The 17,499-nt window shown below is 43.6% G+C and overlaps 1 protein-coding gene across 14 annotated transcripts in view; it reads right to left on the reverse strand.

Moving 5' to 3' along the window:
• Positions 1-212: 212 nt before the first annotated feature.
• Positions 213-17,499, reverse strand: part of MNAT1 (MNAT1 component of CDK activating kinase) — a 127,344-nt gene continuing 110,057 nt past the window's right edge. For all 14 annotated transcript variants that reach the window (XM_075104167.1, XM_075104175.1, XM_075104169.1 and 11 more), the window contains one exon: positions 213-1,441. In XM_075104167.1, the coding sequence (XP_074960268.1) occupies positions 1,321-1,441 (121 nt within the window). In that variant the 3' untranslated portion in view covers positions 213-1,320. The remainder of the gene's footprint in view (positions 1,442-17,499) is intronic.

Genomic DNA, 17,499 nt, shown 5'->3' on the forward strand with positions numbered 1-17,499 from the left:
GCGCCCAGCCATGGGCTTTCTGTCGAAGGCCAGGCCACCTGACCCTGGCAGGGAGCGGTACTCCGAGGTTACGACCTTTTCTGCACCTCTGCCTTGTAACGTACCTGTCAGCAGCTATTCTGGGCTCAGACAACAGGATTTCAGAGAAAGGGCAATGGAAATTTTGGCACCTCCCTCCACTTCCCTTAATAAAGGAAGCACTGAGTCTGGAATAGAACTTGTTCTTCTCTTTATTACAACATAGAAAAAATACATTAATTTAGCGCACTCCTCAGAGCAGTATCCAACAACTGTTAACAGATGACCCATAAAACGTGCTCCAGGCTTTGCTCTAGAGGTGCTTGCTGTCCTGAGCAGTTTCCAGTCTGCTGCAGTTTACACACCCTCATGGCAAGGACCAGTCCCGCCAGAGGAAGCCCATCACTGCTGCAATTAGTCTACATTCCACTACAAGGAGAGGGGAAGGAATATGTAAAAGCAGCAGAACAAGTGGCAAGGCTCATCCCAAAAGCCAGACAAAGGGATGTTCCTGCCAGAAGAAGCTCCTGAGCACGTGACAGAAAAGTTGCAAACGGAGCTAAACAGGAAAGAAAACAAACCCAATTTTGACTGCTTTAATGACCAAGCCTTGTATCAAGGCTTCTGAGATTGCTTCTAGAGGAACTTGGCTGAAAGACTTTCAGCGGAAGATCAGTTTTCCAGACAAAGGTAAGAACCAAGTGACATCAGGAACGATCCTGCATAAGAGTTGTGTCAGCATAGTTCCAGGGTTTCTCATCTCATCCAGCTGGCAGGAGGAAAAACCCACTTGTCTGAACTGGGGAAACGAATTTTATGGGAAGAAAATGTAGGCTTGAATATTGACACTAAATGTTATAATCAAAATGGCATTTAAATGCTTGTGCAAATAAAACCCTGCAATAAGAGTAAAACCACAAACTTTAATAAAAAAGTCTGGCTTTATTTAAAAAAAATTTACAAGTGTATTTCTTTAAACCTCAAACGTACACAGCTGAGTTATTCACATCTTCCATTAGATGTGGCTTATTGCTTCAGCCTCCCTCAGCAAAGTGCCACATGACTAACGAGTTTCCCCCTCCACAAAAATGTATCTACCATTTTACAAAGCTCTCGTGCAGACGGGTTTGGGTTTGGGTTTTTTTTCCTTGCCTTTAACACTTAAACACAGCTGGTTTTACCCAGAAAAGTGACTGCAGCTTAGCCATTGTGCAGATGGCAACAATTTTACCCAACCTTTGCTGGCTCGATTTCCTTCTTGCTCCGTTTTGTGTCCCTTGATCACAGGCTGATGCACGCTGGCTAACTGGGGTGCCAGAAAAGGCCACTGAAAGCATCCTGTAAGGCTCGGTGGCAAGCAAGAGAAGAAGTGTAGCCCCCAGAAAGATCCTGCGGAGAGGCGGCTCGTACATGGTTGAGATACCTGAAACAAAGACGAGCATTATTTTAGAGCAGAAGTAAACACGTCACACACCTGCGCAGTTCACAGTGCAGCGAGGTCGAGGTTGCTTTCTGGGAGAAAGCAAGGAGACGCCAGCTGCCTACGGCATTGGTACAAAATTTCCATTAGTTACGAGGATGATGCTGACACACCTTCAGCAAAGCCGCCCAACCAGCGCACTGGGAACACCTGGATCTCTGCAATAGGTTGTGCAGGGTTAAGTACCTGTACACTCACTGGTGTGTATTTTCTGTGCTCGCTCTGGGGAGGGTTGCATTTTCCCCCTTCCTTCTAAGACGATGACAACAACACGCCCACATTGAATGGGAGGGTTTCAGCTCTGTCCACTCAATGCTGGGGTGCTCCCAAGAGCCAACTGTGCCGCTTGCTCTGATGACAACCAGGCTGAGCATCCTGCTCTCGGGCCTATCTATATCTGGAGTAAGTCCACTGACACCAGGGAATTAGATCTGTAGGAGGCTGTCATCAACATCTTGGCTAAAGAAGCCTCTAACCTCACTGTTAATTAAGCATCATCACCCCTTTGCAGACCCATCTAATTTTACACCAAACCAGCCAGACTGATGAGTTGACGTTGAAACACGGTACCTGCGCTGGCACCACCGCAAGCTCTTGGCTCCCCTTAGCTCCTTCGGAGGGCTTAAACCCAGCCGTGCACGCCAAGAGCTCTCGCTAAAGGTGTCTGCTCAGTGGGGCTTGAATGGTTTCATTCAATGCTGTAACCCTATAGTTCTTGCACCCCACATAAAATAGATACAAGACCAGCTTCTCAGCTAGTTTTGCACCCAAACCCCATCAAATACAAAGACAGACACAGGCTGTAACCTAGCACGATCAGCACAACGACCGTCTCAAATTGTGAACGCCAGATAAAATACCATAAATGAGAACTGCTTTTCACCGTCGCCCTGTAAGCCACTGAGCCTCAGCTAGCTGTTTTGATTCATCACTTGGTACATGTTGCTCCTGGGAAGGTTGAGTCATTCCACCTCTGGCTTGGCAATTCAAGCATAAACTTGCAAAACGCATACAGCCTTTTATAATGTTATCCCGAGAAACCTAAACCAGCTGCACTTTTGGCAGGAAAATACAGGACCACCAGTAAAATATCCAAAACAGTTGCATCTTTTAATTTATGACTGTACACTGTTTCCATAAAGAGTATATAAAACAGGTCAGATTTTATAGGTAAGACATAATAAACAGTCATACCCATTGATGCCATAAATGTGGGGAAAAAGAGGTTACTTAGAAATTATTAATTACAGTTTTAAAACTGTATTTCTTGCACCTAATAACCACAATGCACAGACATGAGCAACATTTCTGAGTGGTTGTTGGTGAGATGCTGAAGTTAAGAGACTGAACTCGCCTCCTGTGGCCGAGCTGCGCTGAGCTCTGCCGCTCTCTACCAGCTTGTGATGGAGTCCGGTCCTCGCTGCTGGACACTGGTTCTCATCAGCACAGACACAGACATCAGGGCACAAACCCTTTTAATAGTGTTTAGTCCAAAAGGACTCTACAAACACAGCGGCAAAGCCGGTCCCGCCTCTTAATTTGCAAGGGAAGACGGTCTGCAGGGAGCTCCTGGTTTGCGGGAGAATGCATTTAACAGATTTCTTTTAAACATTCTTGTTACTTGTCCCCTTAATATTGTAGGAGGAAAATCTCATCCTTCCCAAAGGCCTTTTACAACTGCTGTGGGAAACAGGAGCTCCCTCCCCCGGCCAGGAATGATGAAGGGATACTGACAACAACAAATAATTTCCTTCACAATGCTGGTGTGAAACTACCTCCACCCTCCAAACCAGAGTGTCTTATAAAAATCAATTCCCATCTTGGATTTTACTTCTATCATGTCTATGTCATTGCACAAACTTCTTTTTCCACTCAGGCACGGAACAGTCTGGAGAAAACGGGATTATTTCACATTTCTGTATTAACAAAGACAGGTTGTGTGTTTTTTATGACTTTTCTTATCCTTCCTTACTTTTCTTATATCACCAAAAGAGAGAAGAGTCGTCTACTGTTTCCCCTTTTTTAAGTCACCTGAAATTGGGGTCCTAGTTTCATAAGAAGGCCTGATTTACAGCTATTACAGCTTTTATAGTTACTTGGTATGTGATCTCCGAAGCAGTACAAAATCATTGCCAAAAAGGCTCGGATCAACTTTTACTACAGCAACCTGCGTTAATTCTCCTTACTCCTGTGTAACAGGCACGACACACTGCTGGCTGTCAAGTGAGGTCTTTATTTTCTTATTAAGTATCTAAACTTACTGCTCTTGACCCATTTAATTACTGTGGTACACCAGGCAATTGCAAAGAATCTGCCACGCTGAAGCCACACAATGAGCAGCGAATGTTTTGCCGGCTTTTCCACACCGATCCCCATCTGTGCTGCCTGAATCCGGCCGTGCCCTTCACGGGAGCATCTCTCTGAACTGGATTCCTGGGGTTTCTGGCAGAGGTCAGCACATCTTTTCATGTACACCTTTACAACAGCAGCAGGATGAAGTGCTTGCCAAGTCTTATTTCCAAAAAGTCAAGCTCCGTTAGGTCTTGGGACCTGGAGGTAATTGCTCTCACTAGTTAGCAAATTCCAGCACACTAGGTCTGTTTTTCATAGGTTTATTTTAAGTACCTGTAAATCTTATAAGCAGAAACCAGGAAAAAGGTTTGCTTTTTCTGGTGCACAGCTTTTTAATGTAACTTGTTTTTACTGAGGGCAGACTAAACTCTGATGTTAAAAAAAGCCTGCATTATTATTTCTGAGCAGGGCTAAAGGGCTGTGTGTTCTCTGCCCCATGGTTTCACACTCCCCATTCACCGTAATGCCTATGCTCCGCTTCAGGCTCTGCCCAAACAAGCCCCCATTCCTTCGCTGCAGCCATTGGATGTTGATCTTCCCCATTAACCTTTCACGCCAGTTAAAACACATCGTATTTTGTTCTTCATGAGCCTTCAGGGGGCTCATTCCTGACCTCTAGTTTCTCATCACCATGTGGAGAGAGGAAAAAAAAAAAAGCCTCCTGTTCTCAAGGAAAGAGGGTAATTCACACTGTGCAGAGGCTCAGAATCAAGCTGGTCATTCCTGGGGGTGGGTTCCCTTCATGTTTTCTCTTTTCCGAAGGCCGTGGCACCATCACTTCATCAGGAACAACTGGGACCGCTGGAGAACCATGCAGCAGTGTTCAGCATGGCAGCAGGCGCGATCCCCCATGCCTGCCGCTTCCGAGAGCCAGCGGCCCAATGCCAGCTCGTCAGCCAGTAACACCCGAGCCCAGTGGCAAACATCCCCTCACTGCTCGACAGGGCAGTCTCGTTACAGAGAAATTCAGGAAAGACTTCAGAAACAATCAGAGAGGATAGAGAAAGAGCACAATCAAACCAGGCTAAAAAAAAAACCCAAAACAAACCACTAAAAAACTGCCCCAAAACACCCAATCAAGAAGCCAAAACCACCCCACAGTACTTCCCTGCACCCACCCAACTGAAAGCATCAGTGCTTGGGATTATTTCACGCAATCTTCCCCGTCTACCCAAGACAAATACACTCCCACCGGTGTTTCTGCAGATGCATCACTGGAGGTACATGTGGAGTACTGTATATTTGGCACACAGATTTTCCTTTTCCTGATCTATTAGGTATTTTATGAGGGTGAAGAAAAGAAAAATCACAAGTTGTTTGACAGGGGGGAAAAAAAAAAAAAAAGAGATAATGTAATTCTATTCCACAGAATAGGTTTACTGCTCATCTGATTATCCGCAGTACCCAAGACAGAAAGCAATGGGGTAGACAGTAGATCTGGGAAATCTTCCAGATTCATCATTTAAATAATAGTGGTTGCATGAAAGCAAGCAAAATACTCCAGTCTGGAGAACTGTGTAAAGCATTAGTAATGCAGTAGCATACACTGCATTCCTGGACCTTTCTGGAGACAATATTTTCATTAGATTTACCGAGTCTCTAAGATGAGCCATTGATGCATTACCCAGTGTCTCCCTGCAGACTCCAGGTCTTACCAGATGAGACACACACAAGAATCTGGATTTTCTCTGGCCTGTTTTTTGCTGAGGAATGTGCAGCCTGGGTTACTCTATATAGCCCCTGAGCAGGTAAAAACAGCTCCTCAAGCAACTGTGGTTTTGTTTGAACCAGTTCAACCACGCAGCTGGTCCGTTCAGCCAAAGCAGAATTTGCTTACAAAATGAAGTGAGTTCATTGCTGTTCTTCATTAAATAGGCCTTGGAAATTCATTTGGGAACAGGTCTTCACTGGGTGTTATTCCGATACGGTGTGGCTCTCCCCTTCTCAGAGACTGTAACGTCCAAGTTAGGAGAAAAACACCACATATGGAAAGCTGGTAATCAAAGACGTCGTCCAGAATAGCAACTCATCTTTCCACAGACTAGCCTGATCCCAGGTCCCCAAAAGTCAAAAAGCAGTCTCTTGTCTATTTTAGCAGACACTCTTTGGGCACTGTTATCACATTCAGATCTTAACAAACAAACCAGCTATTATTGGTGTCAGAAATTCCTGCTGAACGCCAGCCAGCACAGCCTGTTCCAACACATAATGCAAATTCTACACAACCATGAACTCAGCAAAGGTTCCTCACGAGCCCACCTCAGCATCTCCTACAGGCCTTGCACCATGCCCAAGGTCATGCTTCCAGCCCCGACAGCAGCGAGGCACCTACCGTCAGCCGCTCTTCTCCTCTGCCCTCCAGGGCAAGGACTAAACGGGATAAATCTTTCTAATGGTTGAATGGGGAAAATTGTTCCCTGGAAAAGAATAGGTCCACAGCTGCCTCAAGGAACCAAGACATCATTTGGTCGATAAACACAGCGCAATAGTTTTAACTACTTTCATTTGAATGTGACCATGGAGTTAAAAAAAAAAAAACACCAGACAACAAACGATTGGGGTGTGGGGTTTGCTGCAAGCACCAGCAAACAGGCAGGCAGCTGCCCAGTGCAATAGCTAGCAGGTTTGGGGTTTTGGAGGGGGAGGAGGGTTTTAAATGCCTCTGGATATTATGCCTTTGTATACAGCTGCAGCGATCAATGTGAATGTCAAAAAACTGCAAAGCACGACGAGGTCCAAATATGACAGAACCCAAGGCAGACAGAAGAAGAATGTATTTTTAACCAGATTATGTCACCTGTTAGTCTTGCAGCAGGACAAGTCCAAATACAGCCCATAGTGCAGGGGTACAAAGAACAGTCACTCTAAATACCACAATACAGTTTTGGCTGCTGAAAACTTCTGCTGAAGGCAACAAGGGAGCTACCATAAACACCACCCTTGAAGCCCCAGCAATCCCACCTACAGACAGCAGGTCCACCAGTTCAGCTTCAGCTAAGTAATCCAGTCCATTTTTTTATTATTAGTAATACCGTCTAGCTATGCTAGTTTTCTGAGGGCACAGTGAGCAGACATTGCTCACCAAGGTGTCAGGCGAGTGCCAGACCCCAGCCTTCTCCATGCCACAAACCTGCTCAGCCCATTTCACATACCCACGCCCCAAGAAACTGCTGCAGAACTGTCACTTACTCATCACTATTCGCAGAGCTGTGCCCAGAGTCCCTCTCACTCAAACCCGCACATGACCAGGTGTAGAAGCTTTTGGCGCGCTTGTAAAACCACCACTTATGCCTCCAACGCAGGGCACGCAGTAGGGATGCTCTTTAGGGGCTGAAGCTGCCGGAATCGATTGCTGAATGCACAGCTGCTATTACAAGCAAACCCTCTGGTTCCAACTGACTTTACTTTTGATGACATGACCAGGGGCTATTGCATGGAAATAAACATATCTATACTTAGATGATGTCTGAGTATTTCCCCCACTCCTTTACTTCAGAGTGAAACTTAACCACCTTTCCAATAAAGAAAGGTTAAAGTCTTCATCTTGCAATAAATGATTCAAAATCAGATGCCTACTGACTATTGGTCACAATGAAGATTTAAGAAAAAACTTCTTAATCACGAGTTTGAGTTCATGGCTCCTACAACTTTTATGTGTTGGTTTGAGATATTCTAATAACTCTGTTCTGTCAGAAATAACTTTTCCCAGCAGAAAAGCCAAAAAACCCCTAACCCACCAAAGCAATAAAAGAAGTCTAGGACCTCTAGTGATTCTTTTGTGATTCTTTTTAGCCTCTTCCATCTGCTTTTTCTACATATCAATTTGTTTCAAACACTGTCAGAGCGTCTCTGGGCAGGAGTACATGTCAACTGCGTGTGGTGAAACAAAGTTCTTTAAAATTAAAATAAAACAGGTCTGCCACAGCACACCTCAGCTAAGATGGAACAGCACTGAGGTCTGCTACCAGACACTGAAGGAGGAAAAAGAAAAAAAGCCTAGAAAAGTAATATTAGCTATGAAACAGCTGTCTCCAACAAAGCTAGTTCTGACTCCAAAGGTAGAAATCAGTGATGAGTTATTCCTCCATCTCTTCTCCCTTATATCAGAGGGCAAACATTTCAGATCCTGGCAGCCCAAAGCCACACGTGCCCTGCTGCAACAGCGAACCAGCAGCATCCTGGGGCTCAGTGCTCCTGTTCCGAAAGCGGCAGTGACCAATAAAAGAATCTCCAGGCACTCACTTGATGTTTCTCATAAACTGTTTCCTCTTCTAATGGTGAAACACATAAACTCTAAGATATATCTAATTACCTATATCAGAGATTTTATTACCAATTACTATGACGCTGGTGAGTGCAGTTGTGAACCTTGTAGTAGAAAAATCTTTAAATGCAAAGACACAAAGGCAAAGAAGCCATGCTGGGTGGGGAAACAGAACAGAATCAAATTTTCCCATACTACTTTCCCTGAAAACTTCCTCTTTTTGTGATGAAATCTAGACTCTATAGACCAAATATTTCCACTGAGAAGCTGGTACATTGGGGGATGGAAGAGACGGAAATTTTCTTGTGACAGCTATCTCAAAATACATCGCCAATGCTCCCGAGTGAATGCGTCATTAAAAAAACCAACTCTACTACTGGTAGAAAGAGTTGAAAGGAAGAAAAGTTTTTACAGAATGGCAGGGATTGGAACGGACCTCTGGAGATCACCTCATCCAACCCTCTGCGTGAGCAGGCACACCCAGAGCAGGGGCACAGGGCCGCCGCGTCCAGGCGGGGTGTGAATGTCTCCAGGGAAGGGACTCCACAGCCTCCCTGGGCAGCCTGTGCCACTGCTCTGGCACCCTCACGGTAAAGTTTTTCCTCATATTCAGGTGGAACTTCCTGTGTTCCAACTTGTGCCCATCGCCCCTTGTCCTGTTGTTGGGCACCACTGAAAAGAGCCTGGCTCCAACCTCTTGACACTCACCCTTCAGATATTTAGAAGTATTGATAAGATCCCCCCTCAGTCTTCCCTTCTCCAGGCTGAACAAACCCTGGTCTTTCAGCCTTGCCTCATAAGGGAGATGCTCCAGTCCCCTGATCATCTTTGTAACTGTCTGCTAGAACTCTCCAGTAGTTCCCTGTCTTTCTTGAACTGGGGAGCCCAGAACTGGATGCAGCACTTCAGATGTGGCCTCACTAGGATGGAGCAGAGGCAGGGGATAACCGCCCTCGACCTGCTGGCCACACTCCTTTTAATGCAGCCCAGGATATTGTTGGCCTTCTTGGCCACAAGGGCACGGTGCTGGCTCAGGGTCACCTTGCTGTCCACCAGCACTCCAAGGTCCTTCTCAGCAGAGCTGCTTTCCTGCAGGTCAACCCCCAACCTGTACTGGTGCACGGGGTTCTTCCTCCCCAGGTGCAGGACCCAACACTTGAGAGAGCATCTGGTTCTCTAGCGTTTTCCTAGCACTGCAATTCCACTGCTGCTATAGTTTTTCTAAGTAGATATAAGACTAGAATCAGGTACCCGCATTTATTTAACACAGATAAATATTTGCCTTTGGAGGAGCTGAGAAACCAATGCTATTGCCTAAAGGTAAGATGAAAAAGCATGGAGAAATGAAGATCAAAGAATGAGAAATCCCTTCTGCCTCACAGAAACTGTCTGATATGATTTTAAAAGTGGATGTTTTAAACTGTAAAGACAGGAAACTAACAATGAAAAAGGTTTTACAGAATAAAGGAAGCTTTGTATTAACTCTGACCTAACATGCATTTTCTATGCTGCAGGCTGAATGACAGCCCTGGGATACCACTTGCAGGCTGTGCATACAGGTTTCTGCAGGTACTGCTGTAACAACGATCCTTGCACAACTCCAGTCCCGCTGCAGGGTCCTACCCAAGAAGGCACCAGCCTTGAAACAATTATTTCATGCAGAGAAAGACTACAGACTATGGACTATAGAATTAAAGACTATTGACTTAAAGCACTGTAGACTATAGCTGTAAAGACTACAGACTTAAAGCACTCTGAAATGGGACATAATAGCCTTAAATGGTGCAAGCTGACCTATACCCATCTTCGAAGGAACTGCAAATCCAATTACACCAATAGACAATATGTTAAAAATGTTAACAAGTTAAATAAAACACTTCTTTCCACGGAAGAGTTATGCAAGCTAGAGATTTACATTCAACAAGAATTCACATCCGTAAATCCAGCGCATGTTTGATAAACACATTTTGCACCTCATGTGAGCCCAGAATTCACCCTGGGTGTCTGCATATTTCCTTTGATAATAACCAAATGCTACATTTAATCAGGTCCCCTTAACATTTGACCAGGCAGTATCACTTCAGATGAGGTGTAACAGTTCCAACCTTAGCAAATGTAAATACCAGTGCAAGACAGCAGCCATTCCTGCCTTTGCAGTAGATCCAGTGATCTGAGCTAATGCAGGAAACCTTGAATGAACCTTCAAAAGTTAAAGCAATGACAGATGACATTTTTTGGTTTGGGTTTGTTTGTTGGGTTTTTGTTTGTTTGTTTTTGGTTTTTGTTTTTTGGTTGGTTGGGGTTTTTTAGTTAAAAAACAACCACAGAAAGAAAACCCTGAAGCTGCTAGAGTACACCATAATCCCCAAGAGTCCAACTTCAGAGAAAGGAGGCATATTCTCAGCTGTTTTAGATCAATATGGTTTATAGATTTCTGTGCTGTTACAGGGTAGATTCTAGACAATTGTTATCTTAAAGTTCTCTTTATTTTAGCAGGTGACTGCCGGTTTTAAAATAAAAATGGGAAATGGAAAGCAGAACCTGCAAACATATTAATCCTTTGCAGCAAAGGAAAACTAAAGGCTACCCAGTTTCTTTTCATTCATATACTCTACAAATGATAGAAGTTCTATGCTGACTTCTCTTTCTTCAGTTGTTGGGTGCTTCCTCCCGTCCCACTTTCCTCCCAGTAATATATTTAGTTGTTTTCGTGGCTCCATACATGTCAGCCAAGAACCACCACCAATTATGCTGCATAAACAGCTCGCTTTTTGTTGTTCACCGCGCATCTCAGCACCGCACATTCCTGCCGGCGTTCCAGCCGCCGTCTCCAAGATATGTACAACCACTGCCATTTGGATGATTTCCTGCCCACCCCCTTTCAAACTGAAGGATTTCTCCTTAAACTCTTTCCCAAATAGCTGCTTGAATCTGTTATCCCTGCATACTTAGCTGGTAACAAAAGGTTAATGTTTATTTCTAGAAAACTTGCTCACAGGAAGCCTTCCTTCAGCACAAGTGACTTCCGTAACTCGCGCCTCTGGGAGCAGAGGGGTTGGGACCGCTCTTGGATGAGTGGGGGCACCTGGTCCCCCATCTGTCATCCTCCTGAGGTCACCCACCAGCTGTCTGTCCTCTCAACACCCAGCCTCGCCACCGCGGTGAAGGCATTCTCCCTCGCTCAGGTTTCCAGGTCTGAACTTCCAGATACAGTAAATCAATCAGCCATCGCAGAAACTGCTCAAACAACTGCAAGTAAGCATTTTAGCACCCTTGAGCAGCCTCGCTGAGTAACAAGGACACTGCAGTCCTAGCTGGAATCCAGCAAAGCACTCGCTCTGCATGACTAGTATAGATTACACTTTGGAGGACTGCAGAACTGCAGCTACATTTAGTCTATGACTAAATCAGGCTCAACTCGTACTTGACCCTGAGAAGAATGTCATTGAATGCAAGGGTCTTTTCTCAGCTATGATCTCCTATTTTTTTCTTTTCGATGGCTAAAAAGCCGATCAAGCCATCACTTCTGTAATTGCAAAGTAGCTCTTTTTAACATGTTGAAGTGTTTTGGCATGGCTTGATCTTGAAGTTTTTCATCTTTCCCCCTGCCCTCCGACTCCACTCTTCTTCCCTAAACTCTAAATTTTCGACAAAGGTCACCAGAAGAACATGGATATGTTTATATAATTATTATCACTCTGAGGAAGTTAACCATTGTTTTGTAACTTACCACCTGAGTCAAAATTGTTTTCACAGGCTTATCTTTTTTTAAGGATAGGGCAAGTTCAGTCTTAAAGCCATCACTGTGCCTTTCCCCACAACTAGGGGAACGTTTCCCTGGGCTCGACTGCAGGAACACAGCATCTCTTCTGTAGGCAATAAGAGAGAACACAACTTTTATTCTGAAAGACAGCTCTTTTGGACATACAAATTCTTCTCTTAGGATAAAAATTCCCTACAGTTCCTCACCCTCTGCCTTTTTGTCCAACTTCCGCACACCCCACTGCGTACCATAAATCCCCCAGTGCACAGCAAGTAATCCATATTGATGAACTGGGGCTTTGAGCGAGCTACATGAAAGAGATTCCTCCTGGACCAGCTTCCATGTAAATTATGCAGCTGTGAAGCAAAAAGAGCCCTTTCTGAACAGAGTGCTCAGTCAGGAACACCTACAGAAAGAGGATGGAGATGCACAGAGACTCCCCCCATTTTTTTTTAATGCATTTTGCTTGATGCACATTCCTTTGGCAACTGACCGCAAGGATGGTCGTGGCTGCGCCACAACTGCAGCGCACAGGATGGCCTGCCACAAGCAGAGGGGAGATATTTTTGCCCCAGAAGCTCTGGTAAGGACCTTGACTTTGGGCCCAAGGCCGGAAAACGGACTGGCTGGCACACTTTTAAAGGTTTTTTTCTACATTGAAGGACTGTGTTTTAGTCCCAGCAGGGGACAGCTGAGCCCCTGGGTGACTCAGGTGTCAGGCGTGGTCACGGCCAGGCTGCAGGTAAAGGTCAACAGTCTCCTTTGCCCCCATGCCCTCCCCCAGTTTGCCTCCACCATCTACCTACCCTGTTGCACAGTTCTGAAATGCCACTGAAGGGCACCGATTTCAGAAAGAACAATGAGGCTGGACCTACAGGGAAAGAAACATCACCTTCTCTCCTCCTGCCAGCATAAAGGACTGAGGGCAGGAAGTAACACCAGGAATGCATTTACCACAGCCACAGGACTTGCTCCCAAACCAATTCTAATGGAAAAAACATCATCCAAACAAAGAAAAAAGCTGAATATAGCCTCAGCTTTGAAAATACTGTTCCCCAGGCCAGCCGGTCAATTCTGTTTTCACTATGACGCAGCATCCTCTGCTCTGATGGTGTAGCAATGAATTCATGTTGTACAGTAATTCCAGTTTAATATGACTCAGAAACAAAATAGCACAGATGCACAAGAATTTCTAGAGGGTTTTTAGCCTCTGATCCTGATCAGATAAGTAAGCCATCAAACCTAATAGTTTTTAACTTGCTCTGTGGTCATAGTTATTCATTTGAGATAATAAGAACCTAAAGTTGTTTTCTTTAGACAGTATTTGAAAAGCTTAATTGTCAAAACCAAAAAGACTGCAGTTTGAATGACACTATTTAAAGAAGATGAGGCTGTTTCGGTCAAAACAAGGTGAAAGACAGCCCGCCTGGTATTGCAGCTGACTAATGCTCTAATGCATCAGAGCCTCCACTCCTTCAGGTTCTGGTTGCTGCTGATCAGGTCAGCATTTCAGTCTGATGTTGAGGATCAAGTTTACAGCTCTCAGCCATGCTGTCATTTGATTCTCAGGAAGGCCTGGAAGAGGTGGGAGGTAGAAAAGAGAGGAGGGCAGGAGATAAGAGCGAGGACTTCTCCTCAAAACCACAACTGGGCTAAGTATTAGAAGCATCTGCCCAAGTCACGTGTAGCCCTTTTGGCTGAGCCCTCAAACACCAACCTGCAAAGCAACCGTTCAGCCCCACTCTGTACCACAGAGCGGTCGAGGACAGCTCACAGAGGCGGAAGAGAGAAGGGGAAAGAGTTGCTCTGTTCTCTTGAAACTATTTTTATTGGGAATGAAGGAAAAAACCCCACTCCTTCAATCCTAAGAAGTTCACTCCTATCCATCAACATATGGTAGGAGCTATTATTATTTGGCCTAAATATAAAATATCACTTTAAGCCTATTTTCTTTTTAACAGTTTGACATTTCTATTGTCAAATCTGGGTGTAATTCTCTGGATTTTATTGTCCTCCTCTATTGTGCCCTGGTGGAATTTCTAGAGGGAAAAAGCAGTGATGATGGGAGATTTTCATTTTACTCTTCTAAAAAGACAATGAGTTAAGTGCCTAAATGGAATTATTCTTCATTTTATATAATTCCTGTTGAATTAATTTTCATTCTCTGCTGCTTTCAGTCTAATTTCCTGAACCAGCAGGAGCACAGATATCAAAGCAGAAGTGTGCTGAGTTAGGCAGAATCCCTTAGTTTCACCTGGAGGAGAAAAGTGCTAACAAATTTGTTACAGAGGAGTGACATTCACAGCTACTGAAATTCTCCATGGATTAGCTGTATAACAAGTTAACCCACCTTGCAAACTGCATCCTCAATAAACGTATCCAAAGAAGTCATGCCTACTGGTTGAATTGATTCTGAAAACCTCTGGTGCAGAAACTGCATTTTTAAACATTCACAGCGAGTGCCTAGCTATTGGGGGCGGGGATTATCATTAATAAGTAATGACATTTAATAAATTAGCTGGTGATACCCCACTGAGAAGAGAATTCACATTAACACTAGGTGGCAGAAGGTTCTGTCACATTGAAGACACCTGCAAACAGATATACTCATAGACCTAGACTTAAGCTTGATAGCTGATTTTAGGAAAGCTAAGGGAAAAATAGTTGAAAACAAAATATTTATAAAATATAATTTTCTATCCACTTTTCCAGTTCTAATTCTGGCTCTGACATTTTTAGCACACATCATTTCACTGTTTAAAAGATTGTTGGCTATCCCTAAATCTGAACACACCTTCTGAACTTTAAATCACCTCTTATTCAATTCAGGTGAAATTCTGTATGCGACAGGTGATTCTAATGGGCTTTTATTTAAGTGAAAGAGAAATTCACAGTTCAAAGAAATGAATGACCATTAGGGCAAGTACACAATAAAAACACACACTGTTAGTTACCTTGAAAGATATTTGGAGTGCTATAGCAAGCACACTTCTGCAGCGGAAAGAAAACCAACAACCTACAAGCAAAACTCATTCAGACTCCTCAAGACTCACTGTGGAAGGGGTCTCCTAAAAACAGCAGCTGCTCTTTCATGGAGATGCATTTTCAGGAGATACTTTGTAGTTACATATAAAATACCACTGTGTCAACTCTTTTTTTCTAGTTGCACATATTTAACCCTTTAAAAAAGTATTTATGCTTGATTTTCTTCTAGTCTGGCCACTCTATTTTCACCTACTCTCTCTCTCTCATCTAGTCTACAACAAATTAAAACAAGGAAACCAACCATTTAACTTCCAGTAAAACAAAGATAAGTGAAGAAATATCAGCAATCACACCTCAAAGAAGAATTTGCTGCATGGGCTCTAACAACCTGCGTAGATAAGAAAGCAAACAGCAATGTCAGGTGTAAGGAGGAAGCCATAGACAGAGAAGAAGTAGAAGACAAGCAATGTCTAGATGTTGAAAAACAAGAAGGGTGAGGGGAGAGCGACATGCTATTTCCTTAGACAAATAAGTTAGAGTTGACAGCAGTGGCTCCACTGCTTTTACACTTGCCATCCAGTAACATCACAGATTTACAGTGCTTGAGGGTTGGGTTCTACACGGGTAGCTGGTGCCAGCAAAGAGCTCAGTAGCCCTGTGGTGGGTTATTTTGCACCTCTAGACATGGAGGCTCTTTGTGTTTAAAAATAGTATATTTTATCATTCACAGTTGTCAGCAGTGGAAATTGTCACCTAAGCAGTAAAAGATGCTGTTGAAGAAACAGGAGGGATTGGTTAGAAAGTAAAAATTATTTTGGCCGTGACAACTCATCTCATTGCCCATTTTGAGGGTTAGGGATCAAGCCATCCATTGCAAATTGCTGCCTGAGAGTCAGAAAAAAATCAATAGTAGGTAGGAAAGCCCACTTGCCAAGGCTACAGCCAGTGCCAGCAGATTATTAATGCATCTGTCTGCATTCTTTAATGTTTCCTAAGAAGCAACAATGTTAACTGAAAAGGTGCGATGTGTCACCAGCCCTTCTCTTCTCTCCTCTTCATTTTTTCTCTATATTAAAACCTTGGCTACCAAAGAAAACAATCATGTTTCACCTCATCTTTTCCCAACTTTTCTGAAGTTCAGTTCCTGCTCTATAGCAATATATACAGTCTAAGTACTATCCCTGACAAGCTGTTTGACAACCCTAAGTTGCACATCTATTTTACTCCCAGGGCTTTGGAGTTGGTAGGGCTTAGATGGGAAATGGAGGCCAATTAAAATAAACACAGACAATATCAATGAATTCTTCAGAAACACGCAAGACAAGCAAAATGAAACACTACTGGCTTTTGCCCACAATTAGAATTCAGGCCATCTCAAGGCCTGAATGCTCTGGCTGAGGTCCAGAAAGACACTTAAGCACATGTCTTATTTTAAGCATGTGAGTAGACTCATTGATTTTTCACTTATGCCAGTAAGAATATTCAATGCGCTTAAAGTTAAGCACATTGTTAAGTGCCTTCCTGGATAAAGGCCAGGCTATTTAGCCCTTACAAGAGTTAGTCTACAGAATATTTGCCGTTATTTTAACTTCTCAAGACTTTCTTTCAGATGAAGTTTTATGATGTATGGAAATATTTCATTCATCAAGTATCATATAAGCAATAACTGGTTTACAGCAGCCTTCAGGGAACAAGTATTCTTCCCCTTCCCACATCTTCTGAAGCAGTAACTGGAAGGATTATCAAGACACGTAAACAAATACACCAATAAAGAAAATTCGTTTTGAAAGGGAAGCCAGCAGCCTTACTGATCTGGAAAACAAAACTAACCCCACAGTGAAAAGGTGACAGACATACTAATTTTCACTGAGAATTAGCAGTCACTCGCCAATATCCCATTCCAATACCAAGTCCTGTACAGCAACTTTGAAAAACAAGCTAACTGTTGACTGAAATGAATTATCACAATAAGCACATATTCAATTCCATTCTTCCTTTTACATTGAGTTGAAGACAAAATTCAAGGAACAACCTGTTAGTACTTCCTCAAGATGATCTCACCACATCAGAGCACTTTATAGAGATCAAAGGCACAACAAACACCATTGCTTTTTGCTACAAAGAAGCAAATACCATTTGCTTTGCTACAGACAATGGATCGATTATCTGGTTGGCATTATGCAAGTTCAGTATCATACCCTGAAGAACAACCAGAGAAAGGCATTTAACATAAGCAAAGCTGCAGTGGGTCCCACCAACACCCCCTCCACCCCAGCAGTCCCTCTCCAGGAGCAGAAAAGGGACTACACAGGAACATGACCACGTCAGTGAGACCAGCAGGACAATATGACAATTTGCTCCCTTTTTATGAGCAGATGTAGCTGTTCATTTCAGTACTTGTTTCCTCCTGAAATGTTTAAACTCAGTAGTGAAAGTATGTGATTGACAGTGCAATATATGAACAGAAAGCCAATTTAAAACTACACCATCTCTTTGAAACCTCAGGCTGACTCATAGCTGTATTACTCATCATGCCTCACACCAATGCAACTGCACTGATTTCATGTTAGCAAGCCCACACCTGATGGCAACCTAAGACACTACTTTAGAAACTGGTGGACTACGCTCATGGACAAC

Source organism: Phalacrocorax aristotelis, chromosome 9, assembly GCF_949628215.1.
Source record: "Phalacrocorax aristotelis chromosome 9, bGulAri2.1, whole genome shotgun sequence".
NCBI classification, from domain to species: Eukaryota; Metazoa; Chordata; class Aves; order Suliformes; family Phalacrocoracidae; genus Phalacrocorax; species Phalacrocorax aristotelis.